At 43.6% G+C, this 17015-nt stretch overlaps 1 protein-coding gene across 2 annotated transcripts; it reads right to left on the minus strand.

Annotated features, from left to right (window-relative positions):
• Positions 1–4986: 4986 nt before the first annotated feature.
• Positions 4987–15899, minus strand: LOC135378181 (ubiquitin-conjugating enzyme E2 variant 2-like). Of its 2 annotated transcripts, none has more exons than XM_064611111.1 (4): positions 15795–15899; positions 13438–13586; positions 9759–9884; positions 4987–5305 (listed from the first exon to the last, which is right to left on the minus strand). In XM_064611111.1, the coding sequence occupies exons 1-4, from the start codon at positions 15817–15819 to the stop codon at positions 5165–5167; spliced, it is 441 nt and encodes a 146-aa protein (XP_064467181.1). In that variant the 5' UTR covers positions 15820–15899; the 3' UTR covers positions 4987–5164. The 2 variants fall into 2 exon arrangements, with proteins under 2 accessions (XP_064467181.1, XP_064467182.1); XM_064611112.1 differs by lacking the exon at positions 15795–15899 and adding an exon at positions 15416–15443.
• Between the last annotated feature and the right edge of the window lie 1116 nt (positions 15900–17015).

Here is a 17015-nt window from a genome sequence, read left to right on the forward strand (position 1 = left end):
CGAATCGAATCGAATCGGGGGGGAAAATTCCGAATACCGAATCGAATATCGAATATTCGTGCAAAATTTACAATATGGGTAGTTTCATTTTAAATCGAACAACGTGTGAAAGTCGTATTTTTTAATTCGCCCAGAAAAAATATATGTTAGAGGACAGCTCAAACGACGCAAATCGCGCCATGTGCGACGCTCGCGCGTGCAGTAGTTTCCGCGTAGGAGAGGGGGGAAATGTCGGATGCTGCTCGGGCGCGCTTTCTTCTGGACCGACTTTGACGGGATCTAGCACCGCTGACTTTTGTCTAGGAACTGGAGGTTTTTTGTGATTAATAGGCTGCACCATAGGCACTGTCGACAGCCACCCACAGAACTCTGAGAGCTACAGATTTTCCGTTAAAAAAATGCCAAACTTGGCGTAAACGTTCAAAAAGGCCAAACTTTGTTACCAATTTTCTTCATGACGGAACGTCTGAGAACATCGAGCTTAGTGCCATTCGATAGGACGTGGAAAGAGCTTTCATGCTGTATAGAATTCATTTTTCTCAGCCCAGTTGTTTTTGTGTTATTAGCTTGAGAATCACACATGGTAGGCGAAAATTGCCAATGTTGCATCAATTTTCTCGATCTTCGATTTCCTTGATTATTTTTCAAAAGGTGGCGTCATGTCTCTACTTTAGACGCCAAGTGAGACAATCTTTTATTTTTGCCTGAGAGACGCGCAGCAATTTTTTTGTCAGGCAGGGTGATTAGGCTGCGGCCTTGCGCGCCCCACGCACGAGCACGCGACCTTCAACCTCTTCTTTGCTACAGGTGTCCCGCTGACGGAGAAATCAATGACCACACTGCGTGAGCTTGTGGTAGTGTCCCCAGAGCATCACTTTACGTTTACCCAATGGTCTCCCAGTTCCGTCAGAGTCATTCAAACCGTGGGAGAGTACATGAGTTGCCTGTGCGCCCTTGACGAGAAGCCCCAGTTCGACGAACATACCGACAAAGCAGTGAGAAGAAACGAAGCGCTTCGTAGAGATCTTTATCCACTGGTAACATCGTAGCTTTTGTTTCAGGTTGCCGCCAGTCCCCAGGGAGTGTTAAAGGCACATCCTTTTCGTTGGTAAAAGAACGAAAACCGAAAGTTTCGAAAAACGTAAAATATGCCCATTGCGAGACCCCTGCAGGTGATGGCTGCCACCATTGGATTAGCATCATCCGATAGCTTTAGACATGACCTTTCACGTGATATAAAGTGACTGGGTTCAAGCGCATTCTTTGTCCACCTAGTATCGCAAAACCACGAGTGGTCCGCGAAAATTTGCATGTTCGATCTTAATTATTTCTAAAAAGCCGGAATATTTTTCACGACTTATTCCACAGGGGCAGAATTATGCCGGTACTTTGCGCTGCTGGTAAAGTACCTTTTCTCTTTTTGATTGAGACTTACGGCTACCTTTCCGTGGAGCGATTTTTCCACACAAAGCGCTCTTCGTATGTTTACGAGCGCGTTTTGCTTCGTAGTCTTTGCTTTGTAATTTGTAATTTAATGCCCAGATGTTGCATTATATTTCGTGGGCGACTTGAACTTGCCATTACGCACTTTCATGGGAGTCGCATGCACGACGTGTGCGTATACGCACGTGCGCATATCCACTATTCTCCCGCACACGTGCTTGAGGCAATGCACACACGCACGCTATGAGGCTGTCGTGCGTGTTAATATTAAGGCAGAACTACGGCCACAGAGGACAGAAAGTTACAACACCTGAGAATACAAATTTGTGGCCGCGTGGTTGCAGCCGCCTCTTAGCTTGGGCGCAATAAGTCCGCAGGTGTGCATGCTCTCTTTAATTAGTTTTATGCTCCGTAGCGTTATTTCGGAACCACTTACGGGTACTATATACAAAACCCGTAAGAGCGCTGTGATGACAATATGTTGCTGCTGTCAAGTATAACACGTTCGCCCTAACCGAGATGTGTCAGTGTCACCGTGGGAATCAAAATTTCCGACAGAACAACGCACAACTAAAATCCCTCGTTTCCGGTAGCCGTAGGTACCTTAAACCCTCGGCGTGGTAGTCCTTCAGTAGTCCTCAGTAGTCATTCTGGCATCCATGCGCTTGAACCCAGTCATATCATGTGAAAGGACATGTCTAAAGCTATCGAATGATGCTAATCCAATGGTGGCAGCCACGACCTACAGCGGTCTCGCAATGGGCACATTTTACGTTCTTCGAAACTTTCGTTTTTCGTTCTTTTACCAATGAAAAGGATGTGACTTTCACACTTCCTGGGGGACTGGCGGCAACCTGAAACAAAAGCTACGATGTTACCAGTGGATAAAGATCTCTACGAAGCGCTTCGTTTCTTCTCACTGCTTTGTCGGTATGTTCGTCGAACTGGGGCTTCTCGTCAAGGGCGCACAGGCAACTCATGTACTCTCCCACGGTTTGAATGACTCTGACGGAACTGGGAGACCATTGGGTAAACGTAAAGTGATGCTCTGGGGACACTACCACAAGCTCACGCAGTGTGGTCATTGATTTCTCCGTCAGCGGGACACCTGTAGCAAAGAAGAGGTTGAAGGTCGCGTGCTCGTGGGTGGGGCGCGCAAGGCCGCAGCCTCGTGCACCCTGCCTGACAAAAAAAAAAAAAAAAAATCGCTGCGCGTCTCTCAGGCAAAAATAAAAGATTGTCTCACTTGGCGTCTAAAGTAGAGACATGACGCCACCTCTTCAAAAATAATCAAGAAAATCGAAGATGGCATTTTTGAGAAAATTGACATGCAACATTGGCAATTTCCGCCTACCATGTGTGATTCTCAAGCTATTAACGCATAAACCACTGGGCTGAGAAAAATGAGCTCTATACAGCACGAAAGCTCTTTCAATGTCCTATCGAATGGCACTAAGCTCGATGTTCTCAGAGGTTCTGTCATGAAGCAAATTGGTAAGAAAGTTTGGTCTTTTTGAACGTTTACGCCAAGTTTGGCATTTTTTAACAGAAAATCTGTGGCTCTCAGAGTTCTGTGGGTTGCTGTCGACAGTGTCTATGGTGCAGCCTATAATCACAAAAAACCTCCAGTTCCTAGACATAAAATTAGCGGTGCTAGATTCCGTCAAAGTCGGTCCAGAAGAAAGCGTGCTCAAGCAGCCTCAGACTTTCCCCCTCTCCACCGCGGAAACTACTACACGCACGAGCGTCGCACGTGGCGCGATTTGCGCCGTTTGAGCTGTCCTCTAACATATATTTTTTCTGGGCGAATTAAAAAATACCACTTTCACACGTTGTTCGATTTAAAATGAAACTACCCCCATGCGACTTTCACACTAAAAGTTTCCATTTCGTAGCCCATGCCTTTAGTGTAATTTTTCTAGCATTAACTGTCACAAGAAAGACATGCAATTCTTCTGTTTAAAGCCCCTACTCTTTAATGTTACATGAGAGTGCTTCCTGCTTTTCGGGTGAGCCTACACTTACTAGAGTGGTTACCTTCATTTCAAAATTTTATGCCAGGCAGTAGCATATTATACGGATGAGGCTGTAATTGTTTCAGACAACCACAGGCCATTTGTGAAACAAACGAATTAGCACTCTGCCTCAGCTTTGCCATGAACGCCTTTTAGTTTCTTTGCACTCGCCCTAGGAAGTTGCACTACTGAAATTTTAGATGCAAAGGACATCTTTCAGACACCCTTCTTGTTCGTGGGCTGTGGTCATTATTCAAGAGTCCTAACCTCACAGACATCAAATCCCATGTCATCAAGTCCCTCGTCGGCACCGCTAAACTGCATGTGGGAGAGGCGCCGCCCCTTCCACAGACGATGTCTACAAAACTAACTTTGGATAACGTTATCTCAAACTAAGCACCGTCCCACCTGGGTCGGTCCTGCAGCAAGGGCAATTTTGTAAAGGAGGCTTCACCAGGTGAAGCATCAGGTGAAGCCCACTTTCGGGTTGTGTCGTTCATATTCGCGGAATAGTCGAATATTCGAAAAATCGAATACTGGATATTCGGTTCGCGAATCGAATAGTTCGAGCGTTTGATATTCGATTTGAATTCGAGAATTCGAATATTCGCACACCCCTACTTCCTAGATAAAATGGCGTAGATGCACGCTAGCTGATGGATAAACTCCATGATAGGCAAGCATGAGCGATGGGCCGTCGTGTTGTGTTGTTTACGTGTCTTGCCCATCGCTCAGGCTTGCCTATCATGAAGTACTTCCTAGCAAGCTCAGAGTTCACTGCCATTCAGAATGATATCATTATTTTGTTTGAGTAGTTGAGAACCGTGTCTGAACCCTTTCTTTCATACCTTGCTCATTTTCGAAGCGTGTAGTGGGAGAGGGGGGATACGCTACGCAAGTAGGTCAGCCTTTCACACAACCCCTCAGCTTCTCCTTTTCCCTGCGTGCACGTCAAATGGTCTCATTGGATCGCTCTCAAATAAGGTACCACAACAACTGCACGTGAGGACCATGTTGCTTCATCTTTTTCACCATAGTGTTGTGACCCGTCTGCAAATACTCCCTTATTGCTGCCTCCTCACTGGACAGACACTTTGTCACATGCTTTCTCCAACCTTTGCACCTCATGCACAGAGACTTACTGTCGTAGCGTATTGCCCAACCAACCTCCGCTGGATCCACCACTGTAGCCAATACAAAGTTAGTGATTGCATGTCCATGGCAAGTAAGAAGTAGTGTGAACAACTACACATTTAAATCAGTTGACTCATAGGGGTGTACCTGAGCTAAAATAGAAAAGATGCTAGCTCAAAGCACGGAATGTGTGCTTATCAACTTCTCCTTTGAACGATATGAGTAGAAGAGTCAACAGGTGCCTGTAGGTGTCTTGTGTCTTTTCCTCTGTAACAATGAAAGCTTGACCCCTGATTGTGAAAGATGTTGCATGTGTAGCCACTAGCAACCAATATCACTAGATACTATATATGGAATATATATCTGCAATAAATGGGCAATTAGACAACCAGGAGGCACTTGATTATTTATGAAGCACTGTATTGTACCATTGAGGGTTGTTATAAAAAGAAAACAAAAACAAAGGGGGCAGCAAACAGAAACAGCTCGGGGGGCAAAAGGTGAACTGCTGGGCAAAGTAGGTTTAGAAGCCCCATAGATAAGCACTGGAAAGCCAAGCCGGCAGGCATTTTCTAGAAGGCAGATCCTTCAGGTGGCTGGCCCAGCCGTTGGTTCTCCTTGAGGGTCATGGCCCTGCGCAATTCCTGCAGTACAGTCTTGATGGAATAGTTCCTCTGCCAGCGATTCAGCACAGGAAGGCTGCGTCTGTCCACCTGTGTAGGTTTACACACCAGGGGAGGCATATCAACAACAGCAGCCACACTTCTTGATCCAGCATTGCCTTTCAAAGTCACCATGGTCCCATCGTAGCATTGCAACATGTACAAGTGTAAATGAAGGGGAAGGGGAAGCACTTTTGTCAAATTTAATTTACAAGAAATTGAATTTTCCCAATTGAACTCCGAAATTTGCCAAGCCAACATCACATCTTTTTTTTTTTTACGGAAACAAAGCGCATGCCAGATTTACCCCATTCTACTGGACAATACATTCACTAATACAATGGTAATAGCATACAATACAATACATACAATACAATGGTAAAAAACAAATTGCCGGCCGCACTCAGATCTCCGAAAGAAGCGATGCGAGGGGGCCATGTACCTGCCCATTCACTTTCCCTTATCCAAACTTCTGCTGATAACGGCAGTATGGTTGCAACACAATGTTATCTGAAAGAGGAGCAAGAAGGAAATACGAAGGAGCAAGCACCCTTTTTCTTCGGCCGCACCTTGCATTAATTTGATGGAGAACTGAGCTCCGCCGACAATTTTGCATATTTTATTTTAGCCATTACCAAAGCAGTAGGGAATGTATTTTACAATGCAGTGTGGTAAATCCGACATGGGCTTGTTGTTTCTGTATAAAAAATATAAAAAAATGTGAGGTTGACTTGGCAAATTTTGGAGATCAACTGGAAAAATTCAATTTCATGCAAATTTAATTTGATAAAAGCACTCAGAAGTAATGGCAAAATCTCCCTAATGGCAAAATCTCCCCTGAGATAAATAGCATTGACCCCATACTGTTCAGACAAATAGATATTGTAATACGATTTTTGTTCACGTTAGGTGAAACACCGTCTCACGCTAACTGTTCTCAAAGCTAACCAAAAAGAGAAGAAAGCAAAAAGTGCAGGGTGGGCCAGTACCCCAAAACTGAAACCGAACAGAAACGAAAACAATAGTGGTAACAGAAACAGAAACAAATATGGGCCAGTAATGGAGGCGGTAACTGAAACAAAAAACTTGTGTTACCTATCCTTGAAAATTTTCACTACAAAAATGGGTAACACTATCTATACCATTACCTACAAGTGGACGAACTATAGTATAGTAATGTAACAGCCTGATATCGTTTGCAAGAGGTCTCTTCGATTTGGCTACCCTCGCTACACCAGTTCAGACAGTGTAGCACTGTCGTATTTGTTTTTCCGGTGCAGTGTGTGCCCTCTGCACTCTTGTATTCATTTTGTAACGGTGCAGCACAAGTTCTGCACGAGTGCGCAGCCGACCTGCACTTGCTGGATAGGAAGTGCAACTTGAGAGCCAGTTCTCACTTGGCGACGCCCGATGAGACGTCGTGAGCGGGCGGCGGAAGTAGAGGCACATTTCCGCCGCCCCGTCAGAGCGCACTATTTTCATGTTTCCACCACAGTGGCTTTCCGCTGAAACAAGCAGACGAAAAATTGGGAGGCGTGGCCTTTCTATGTCACCTTATTGGTTGCCAGTATATCGTTCTCGGCAGCTCACGCCGACGTCGTGAAAGAAGTTCGGCATGGCAATTTTTTTGGCTCAACGTCTCTCCTCTCCCAATGCCAGAAATGTGCGTCTATTTCCGCCGCCCACTCATTACGTCACGTCGGGTGTCGCGAAGTGAGAACTGGCCCTGAGTGCAGCATGCCGTCCAACGTCAAGCAGACGATGCGGGTCGGCATTGGTGATGTAGAGAAGCACCTCACGGCGGTTTTAAGCTGCGATGGGTCCGTTTTGCGGAAAGACAATGGATTCACGTATGAGGCAGCAGGTCAGTGAAGTTGTACGGTGAAGGAACAGACAACATAGAAACACACAAGTAGACCCAGGCTCGAACGTCGCGCCTGACCACGCATCGGCTAGAAAGTGCCTGCTGTGTGCTGCTAGCGTGTCAGTAACACCTTTACTTATTAAATGTTAAGTTTACTTATTACTTTCAAGTCCATTTCTCATACAAGCAATACTTCTGCCAGAAGAAAGAGGAGCAAGGAACGAATTCACCGTAATGGTGTGCGCAAACGTGACCGGCACGGAATGATGCCCTTTACTCGTCGGCGGCAAAGCAAGAAAGCCTCGCTCTTTTAAGGGGATCAAGACCCTTCCTGTTGACTACACAGCCAAGAAAACGGTAATTTGATATTTTCATGAATTAAGTTGACGATAATACTGTTCGTGATTGGGTTGGGCTTAACATCGCAAATGATGTTTATAAAGTCTCGGCTGTGCTGTTTTGATGCTTGCCTGTAAATAAATCTTAGCGAAAAAATTAACCTCTTCTTTTCCGCCATCACATGACCGCGAGCGTGCAGCAAGGCCTAGTGAAAAATTACTCCAACACAGCTAGTATGCCCTGCCAATGCATGAAGCCCTGATTCAGAATGTCTCTCTTTATTTCCAACTCTGCTTTATTCGAACAAACCTTCGGTCCCCTTAGAGTTCGAATTAACGGGATCGCACTGTATTCGTTTTGGTTTGCGTCCCTGTTTTAAACTAAAGAATGATTGGCCCCTGGTGAGAATCCTCACGATCAACAATTTTTCTCAATATTTTCATATAACATACTTTGTGGATGCAAGATGTTGTACCGGCATGCTCTTATTGAAAATGCACGCGGAACAAATTGCATATGTCAGTTTTCCGTGCTAAGTTGGACAAAAATGTCTCCAGGATTTTCTGTTTTAGTTTTTTTTTATGGTGAAGAGACTGGTAAGTCTTTTTATGACCTTCACGTTTTTTCGCTCCAAGATAATCTGCAGTAGAGCACTGCACGGGTCACATTTTTAGGCCCAGCCCGGATGTAAAATTTGACTGTTGCTAACTAACAGAGGGTAACACAGGCTCGACCTCAACCTAGGCCCGCCAATGGTCAAACCCGAGCCCAGGCCAGGCCCGCAAAAAGAAGGCTTTACCCGTGCCGGGCTCGGGTTTTTGGCTAACCCCGAGCCCGTGCAGTGCTCTATTCCACAGATCTTTTAGGAGGACATTAGTGTACTCCCTTGTCAAGTCCTTATCCTGTTTTGGTGTTACCACCCTCAAGATAATGTCCTATAACCTGTACTGCAATGCTGAAGGGAAAGCTTATGGAATTGACGCTTGAAAAAGAGAAATAAATTTTTGGGCAGGCAGGAGGAACATGCAGAGAATCTGCTGCAGCACGATGTGGACAAAGCTGAAGCATTTGGTAATACCAGTCAGCTTTACAAGTATTAGTGAAGTTACGAATTTGAAGATGAAATTTGGCAGAGCCTTGGTTGAACATGCAATACAAAGCACGGTCCAAAGCAAGATCACAGCATTTTTAGTTAAAAAATGGTTCCATATGGCATGTGTTTCTGTATTAAATTTAATGAGCACGTGACATGACATGCTTTTCGTTTATTTTTTTCACTCGATTCTCTAGCTTGGACGCCTTCCTAATTAGGACACATTTTAGCTGCACCGTGAGCGTCTGACATAGGCAGGCAAGGTAGCGTAGGCATACCACTAAAACTGTTTTTTTAGTCTGTTGTGGGCTATAGTGTACCACATGACCATACTCATCGTCCTATGATCAAGTATTGTTTGTTGTACATTTTATTATTAGCAATGAAGGAAGCTAAGGAAAGACGAGGATGAGCTGGGATACAAATTCCTGTTCTATTCTGGCATGCCTATCTTGCATTGAGTTGTCTGAAGCTAAGGCTGTCTAAAACTGTCCGAGGCCAAGCCTTACATGCAACACATCTGGATCCCTCGCAACGGATTGGAGACATGTACAGTTGTTGTGTCGTAGCACGTTAATTATGGTTCTACATGTTCAAGATCTAATTCAGCTCCACAAGATGGCCTACTTTGTGAAATGAAGATGTTGGATGCAAAGCAAGGCATAATATCAAAAGATTCAGGTGGGAAGCTAGAGACTGTATTCAAGAATTTAGATGGAATGTTAGAAACTTTCAAAAAACAAAATAGGTCAGCGTCCCACCAGGCAACATCAACGGGATTATTGTGGAACATGTCCAGAGCATCATTTATTTACATCAATCACAAAACTAAATGTGATCAAACACCATCTATGCATTACTTATTCATCATGTACATTGCCATAGATGACCCAGTTTTCCTAGCAATTGACAAGAAGTGTACAGCAATGTGGTGCTCAGACCTTGCCCAGTGAATGGTTCTTTAAATGAAGCAGTGAAGCGATTTCAGGTATTTGTTATGCACATGTTACTATAGAATAACTGAAAAAAAAAAAAAAAAACTGATGAGCGGGAAATGGCATCAGTTTGTCATAGAACTTAGTATCTAGTCATTAGATGAAGGTGCCAAAATATTTTTCTTCCTACAACCACCACTACTATTTGCCTGGTCTCACACTCATGTCAATCGTGTGCATCTAAATAAACATTCCATGTGCAATATGACTCACAGTTCCGTTGCTTTCATTGACGCCCATCATTTTGATCTTGGAAATAAACCTAACATTTGGTGGTTCGCCTGGATACTGGGAACCGCACTCCACTCGTAAGCTGTAGATCCTATTCTCGTATGGCGTCTGTACAAAACAGAAATGCATATTAGCAAGACAAACTAATACTAATCATGCACGCACATGCACCACACATTTTCACAGACAGAATGTCCACTGAGTCATTGTACTGTGCACCAATGCCTCATATAATGGAACTCAAATGAGACGAGTGAAGGAGTGTAGTGTAGGAACAGTGTAGGTTTCAAGATTAAAACCAACAGATTGCTTAGTCCTCATCTGCTTAAGTGCAATGCTTGTTTCCCTTGCCATCCTGGGCTTTCGACCACGATCCTCTAGTGATGCCTGTCACCACACACTGGCAAATAGTAGTGCAAACCAACTCTGTACTTATCAATGCTTAGGAACTAGAAATCATTTACACATGTAGTAGTATTTGCAAGGACGCTGCACATATTGTCTAGAACAGGGGTCGGTCAAGGGTCAGTTGCGCTGCTGGTGCAGCCCAGCGCAGACCAAGCATGCAACAAAACTTCCGGTGCTTTGGGGTTGTTGCTTATGGCCTTGAGGAGAGGTTGCCCAAGACTGGGCTGCCTTGGCAGAGGGCACAGCACAGCAAGTGAATTCCTTGGGCAAAAGCCTGCGCTCTGTGTTGCCTTTCCCGCTGTTAAGAAAGTTAACAAAAGCAGGGAAGGGTAACGGTAATGGTAACGGGGTATATTACCGAAATTGGAGATGGTAACGATAAAGGAAACGCATAAGACGGTCCTCCATTACCGGAAACGAAAATTATCGTCTGGTATTGTATTCGGGTAATGGCTATTCCTGTTATGCGATGATATTTGAGTGACTTTTCGTTTTATTTTGGTATTTTGATGACTCCACTCCCTGTAATGCTCTAAATACTACACGAAAGCATGGAAACAAAGCGCAATATTGGATCTCGAGGGTGCATCCCTTGATCACCTACTTGTCCCAGTCCTCATTAACTCTATGACATCAACACATGAGACACAACTCCACTCCACGCACTCTACTCCACCATAGCACGATGATGATGATTTTTACTCTTCATTTTACTACTGAGAGTGTCTGCCTATGAATGCGATATTTGATGAAGGTTACGCCCATCTTGGGATGCTGCACTCAGAGTGACTGAAGATAGAAGGCTGACTGAAGACATGTTCCTACATTTCTTTAAAAATACATGCAAGACGTGCGCATCTCAATGACGTAAAATTACTTGTGTATAGTGTGCACGCGTGACACTGCAGCAGCACTTGGACAAAACAGGGTACTAACAGAGGCGGACAGGAAGGCTATACAGTCAAACTCCTTTACAACGAAACTCATGGGACTGCAAAAAAAATTTGCAGTAAAGGTATTTTCGTTAAAAAGGATGTCCATTATTGGACCTATAGGGCTCCAGCGGGACAGCAAAAAAATTTGCTGTAGTGGTATTTTCGTTAAAAAGGTGTTGACTATAAAGGAGTTTGACTGTATTTATTAGATCAAAGAAAGAAAAGGACTGTCCTCCCGCAGCTCTGTAACAGCCGTACCATTACCGGAAACAGTAACGGAAACGAAATTGAAAAGCTGGTATCAGAAACAGATAACGGAAACGAAAATACAGCAGCAACGAAAATGGAAACAGTAACAAAAATACGTCTGTTACCCTTCCCTGAACAAAAGGTGTTTGTTGTACTCTCTTACCGTAACTTTGTGAATGCAACAAGCCATGGTGAGCTTTTAGTACATTAAGTTTAAAAAGTAATAGTTAAAGGAATTTTCAGCTTGCTCGACCACTTAATAATTGTGGCAGGCTAATTTAGACTTACTTTAAAGTGGTTTCAAATATGTTCTGCGGCCCCTGAAAAAAAAAAATTGACGAGGAGGGAGATGAAATGTGGTCCTTAGGATTGCAAAGGTTCCCGAGCCATGGTCTAGAATACCTAACTAGAGACCACACATTTATAGTCCTGAGTTCATACGAGAACTGGCATTTTCTCTCATGCTCAGACACAGTTATTCATTGTCATTGACACAGACATTAGTTGGCATCAGAGGAACCACCTCTCTACGCCCCTCAAAATCTCATTACAGCATCCGTCAAAGGCTACATCGTTGCTGCTTTGATAGATATTGGTGCTACAACATCTGTTATTACAGTGGGCTTATGTTCACTAACTGACATGATGCAAGACAAAAACGACAAACGCAACGAGTACATTTTTGTCAGTTTATACATCCCCCCCGTCAGTTTATACATTGGATTTTCCTCTCTTCCCTCCCCCCTATGTGCCTCGACAAAGAAACTGCCCCCTCCCCCAAACAGGGGGTCTGGATCCACCACTGGTGGCATGGTGCACCTGCACCATTGCACTTTTCCCAATAATGTACTTTCCTGAGAATGTCACGGCAACTACCTGCTTACTTTTTAGTATTTTGGCCCTTCCATGTGCTGTTGGGGGAAAAGGGATTCAACTCAAACAAGTGAAGTTTGTCACATTTGTATTTTTGGTCCATCCCCAGTTGGCAGTTATAAAACTAGGGTTTATCGTTTTCGGAGATTATAATTTTTGAAACCTCATGAAACGTGGCAAAAAATGAGCACAGAGCCAAATTACAGTGATGAAAGTTTGAATTCGCTAATAACATTGCGAGATAACAGGATGCTTTCTCTTAGTCGCCTACCTTCGCCCTGCCTCGTAATACCTCGGAAAATATAATTGCCGAAAGCGAAAAACCTTAGTTATAACCCTGTATAATACAAGTTCCCACATTCCTGTTGTGTAAACATTACATTTGTAATGCAAGGATAGCATTGCTGGCTATTATTGTTTGGACTTCGCTCATATTGCTCATTTGAAACCATGCATAGGGCACATGCTATAGAATACAGGTCAGCATGTGCCTCTCTGAACCTGTGAACCTCTTTTGTACGTCTTTTCTGCCAGTGTTTTCATTTCCATTTGTTGTCACATGTTGCACGAAAATGCTGCTTTACTGCTGGTACAAGATCATACCATGTATTTAAACACCAAGTTACTCTGAAGCTGTTTCACCCGTTCACAACTGTGCTGTTTCACTGTCACTCTATGGCAAAAAATCAGAAACTGTTGGATAAGAGTACTCTGCAGAACCTGTGACATCACAGTAATGTTTCATGCAGGCTTCACACTTTTGTGTCAACAAAGATGTATGCACAAAGTCTGAATCCCATGTCAACAATTAGCGACATCACAGGACATGAAAAAGTTAGATTATATGGCAAAGAACGTGAGTCAGTAACTGGTACAAGTCACTTACTAAGCCTGAATGAGAAATGTGCAGTGTTCTTCAGCAGCATTCTACTTCATCACTGCAAGAAACCACTAGTGCATGTACCACACACTAGTGACATCTGCTTGGTACAACAAATGGTCACCCAGTTGCATGTTTAAGGCTCATTAACTAAGCAAGACTCTATGTATGGTCTCACACTGTTGGCAAACAACTGGAGACAACAAACATCACCCAGTTTAATATGGTAGGCAGCTGATGTCTCTTGACCTGTTGTAAGACTGAGCTGCCAATACCAGTCGGTGTCTAAAAGCATAGAAACAGAACGGGACGCTACCCTGGGAGGTCCTATGATCATGCCCGTCCAATGGGTAAGCGTCATGTCGCTGTCATCCTCGAGGCCCCAACTGATTGTTCCATCACCAACTCCTTTCTGGCCCTGCTCCAGTTCTTCCAACAGACGGAAGTTGCGTGGAACTACCACACCTATGTCACATGAAAAACAACAGCTTTATTTTATGATGATGATTGGGGAGTTTCATCGCTCCATTGCTGGTGGTAATGTGGGAAATGGAATAATGAGTCACTAAAACATCCATTTGGGCTTCATGGTACATTTCAGTGACAATAAAAGCACTAAAAGAGACAAACACAGACGACACAACATAGAGCACTACTTTCCACAATTTAATGGACTGTCAAAACATCTTCATCTCTGCAGCAAGAATTCCCTTTCTCTCTCCGATAGTGTGATACTGTCTGTGCTAACACATGTCACCCCCTTTACCAATCACCAGGGCTTCCCATATCTCTCCCCCACTTTGCTTTTTGTAAGGCCCCTTTACTGTTGTTTTGCTATACATTCCATTGCATCCACAATCTCTGGAATGCAAAAAGGGATTCCCTTGCCTACTGTTCTTGTTGTTGCGGTGCTCCCTTAGATGTGTGTTTAGGCATCTGCCCAATATAGCATTTTCCACAGCTCAATGGAACCTCATGAATTACCCCCGAAGCACATTTTTCATCCGGATCTTGATGCTCAACTGAACATTCTACAGTATCTTCTTTTCATTATTTACCATCGCAGGCGACCCTGATAATTTCCTGTTGTATCCACAAACAACATTTACTTGACACCCATAGAGTTCCATAGAGGTGCAAGAGATAAGCAAGAGTTGAAAAAGAAGGAAAGAATTATGGTTACTCCATATGTTCATGGTTTACCTCATAGACTGAAAAAGATGGCACAAGGGTATCAAGTAAATGTTTCTTTCTCTTTTAGCGCTTTTATCGTTAATGAAGAATGAGTCGTCTCACAGTGAGGACCGAAAGCCTATGGTGTCCAAAAACTTTAGAAGTGCTTTTAGGGCAGAGCATTATTGGGCTGGATTTGGCCATGGACCAAGTGGACCATGGACCAATACATCAATATGTGTACTCCTTATTTTTCTATCTGCTTTCATGTTCATGAAACTTCTAAAAATGTTTCAAAATGTCACCCAACACTGGATATTCCCCAGACATCTCTGCTGATCCCTCAGTGTTTTTCAGTATGCCACCACAGCCTCGCTTTGTAAAGCTAATGCAAGTAAATACAGCCGACAGGTTTGTCTAAGCACAAATCACTGTCGTACCAAAAATACAAAAGAAGAGGGTCTTGAATGCAAAACAAGGTAATATCCTGAGGCGATAACTCCTACCTATATTATGAATCGCACGCTAGTCTTGACAAATATAAAGCCAATACACAGGATATACTGTTCTCTTCACTACAGAAGACAGATACAGTTCCAATGACATTGTGCCAGCGTAGCAAGAAGAGAAAAAGCAACTGTTGTTGCCAACCTAAAGTATAACAGCTGCAATTTTATCAAAGGTAAGGGACCCATACCCTTGCCTTACGATAACTTTGCATAATCCTGTTTCACTCATGCCGCTTCAATATGGTGATCACAAGACGTCAGTACAAATTCGATTAATGAAGTGTGAGGTCGTTTTCTATTTAACGGTGCACGTGATAATGTACGTGAAAGGTACGAAGGTAAACGTGAAGAACACATCCAATACAACAACACTAGCAATAAAAGACTGAGCGAATAGTATAACTGGATTATCAATGTAAACAGCTACTACGTGAGGTGTTCACGATAACGTTACTGAGAACATCATAGATTAGGTCAACAAGCGAAAGAACAGTAATGATATGCACGCTATACTGAAGTGCTAGCTTCCAAACTAATCCTGGATAGCGCACTCAAAGCCTCTTAGCAAGTTAAAAACTAAATAAGAGGTCGGACATTACAAGTAAGCGATACCATGCATCGACATCTTCGATTTCTAACCGGACAAGATACGAAGGGGAATGATCAGCAGTAAGTCTGATTCAACAGCAGCCTCCAACTTTTCAAACACAGCATTCACATAACGAATATTACTATACTAGCAGAGGTTATGAAGTATTTTCAACCCTGTCACAACGCCGCGAATGACTGCTTGTAAAAAAAAAAAAATGGCTGCCTGAAGAGAGTACTGCGGAACTTTAGGAAGAATGGCTATTCAATGCGTGTACTTAAATTTTTGTTAATATAAGTGTTTAGCTGGTGCTGTCCCACTTCATGTACTCAATTGTGAGTTGCAGGTGATGCGGCTAGCTACTAAAGACTACATCAAAAATTTCATGACAAATCTCCGTACCTGCCCCACCAGTGGAAGTCGCCATCTTGTACAGAGAACAAACGAACGGCAAGACTCGATAGGAAATTGAAAAGCTAGAACAGTCGCTATTTCAAATGATAAATGTCGTAAAAATCTTAATTCGCAATTTAACAAATTACACTCCATCTTGTGCTGCTTTAAATAGAAATGACCACGGAGTTGAAACGCCAGCGCCATCTTGTAGAGAGTACAGTATAGAATAATGACGCGCCCGCCTTGTCTCAAAATGGCAAAGGGTTTTCTAAGGGTTTTCTAAAGGGTTTTCTAATGGCAATGGCGGTGTTTTCTAACTAAAGTTGCGTTCGACGAAGGCATACCTTGAGCTTGAGGGAACGATAACACACGAAGAAGTAGACAAGGCGAGGCTCAAAAGTTGCGTGAACGGAGCGAAATGGGGGTGGTGGTATTAACTAACTGGCAATGAAGTCAATAAGATACGCGTAACCCGGGAACCGGAGAAAAGGTCCCTGGAAAAAAGGTCCCCGGAGAAAACGCCCCCGGAGAAAAGGTCCCCTCGGGAGTCTCTCCCGTGGAGTTATACCTTATCGCTCGTAACTCGAATCAGTGATTATTAGAGCGCGAATTTTCACGTCATTTTTGTATTGTTGACATGGTCTTGTACTTGAACGCTTAAATCGAGATTCTGGTCCAAACCCATGGGACCGACTAGAAGAGTTCCGCAGAGATGTAGCAAGTGGTTGAAGAAGAAAGCGAGAGAGAGAAAAGAGCAGCAGAGTATTATAACGACCACTACTTCGGCACCAAGGAACTCGACACTATGCATATTTTCATGATTTAGATTTAAACGCGCATTTTTAACTTTGGATTTTTTGAATTATTATTTTTAAACTGTTTACTTCAGCGTTATCTCTCGGATCGTACGTATGTTCGCTTCTGGCTGTTAGCTCTATCCGCTGAACCAGATCTCAACGGCAGGACACTGCCACGTGAGGTGTGTTAGCCATTGCCACAAAGAGCATCATGAGTCATCCTGAAATTAGTGGACCAGCTTTGACATGCGTCATCCGAAACCTATTACCAGTCCATGTTATCCAAGGCAGAATGTACATCTTTTTCCCGTGTTTGTATGAATATCGTGTCCCCCATTTCACTGAACGCCGTTTCATCGACGCCTGACCAAGGTTAGGTCAGCAGAGCCTTTTACGTATTTCACACGTTGGGGAGACTGACCATGGTTAA

Source organism: Ornithodoros turicata, chromosome 1 (genome assembly GCF_037126465.1).
Source record: "Ornithodoros turicata isolate Travis chromosome 1, ASM3712646v1, whole genome shotgun sequence".
Taxonomy (NCBI): domain Eukaryota; kingdom Metazoa; phylum Arthropoda; class Arachnida; order Ixodida; family Argasidae; genus Ornithodoros; species Ornithodoros turicata.

Bases quoted from the DNA above. Each gene is read 5' to 3' on its own strand.
- LOC135378181 (XM_064611111.1), bottom strand. From the start codon at position 15,819: ATGGCGACTTCCACTGGTGGGGCAG. The intron at 13,587-15,794 runs GTACGGAGATTT...CATGTGACATAG, and splicing joins GACTTCCACTGGTGGGGCAG to GTGTGGTAGTTCCACGCAAC. The intron at 9,885-13,437 runs GTAGCGTCCCGT...TGTTTTGTACAG, and splicing joins TGATCATAGGACCTCCCAGG to ACGCCATACGAGAATAGGAT.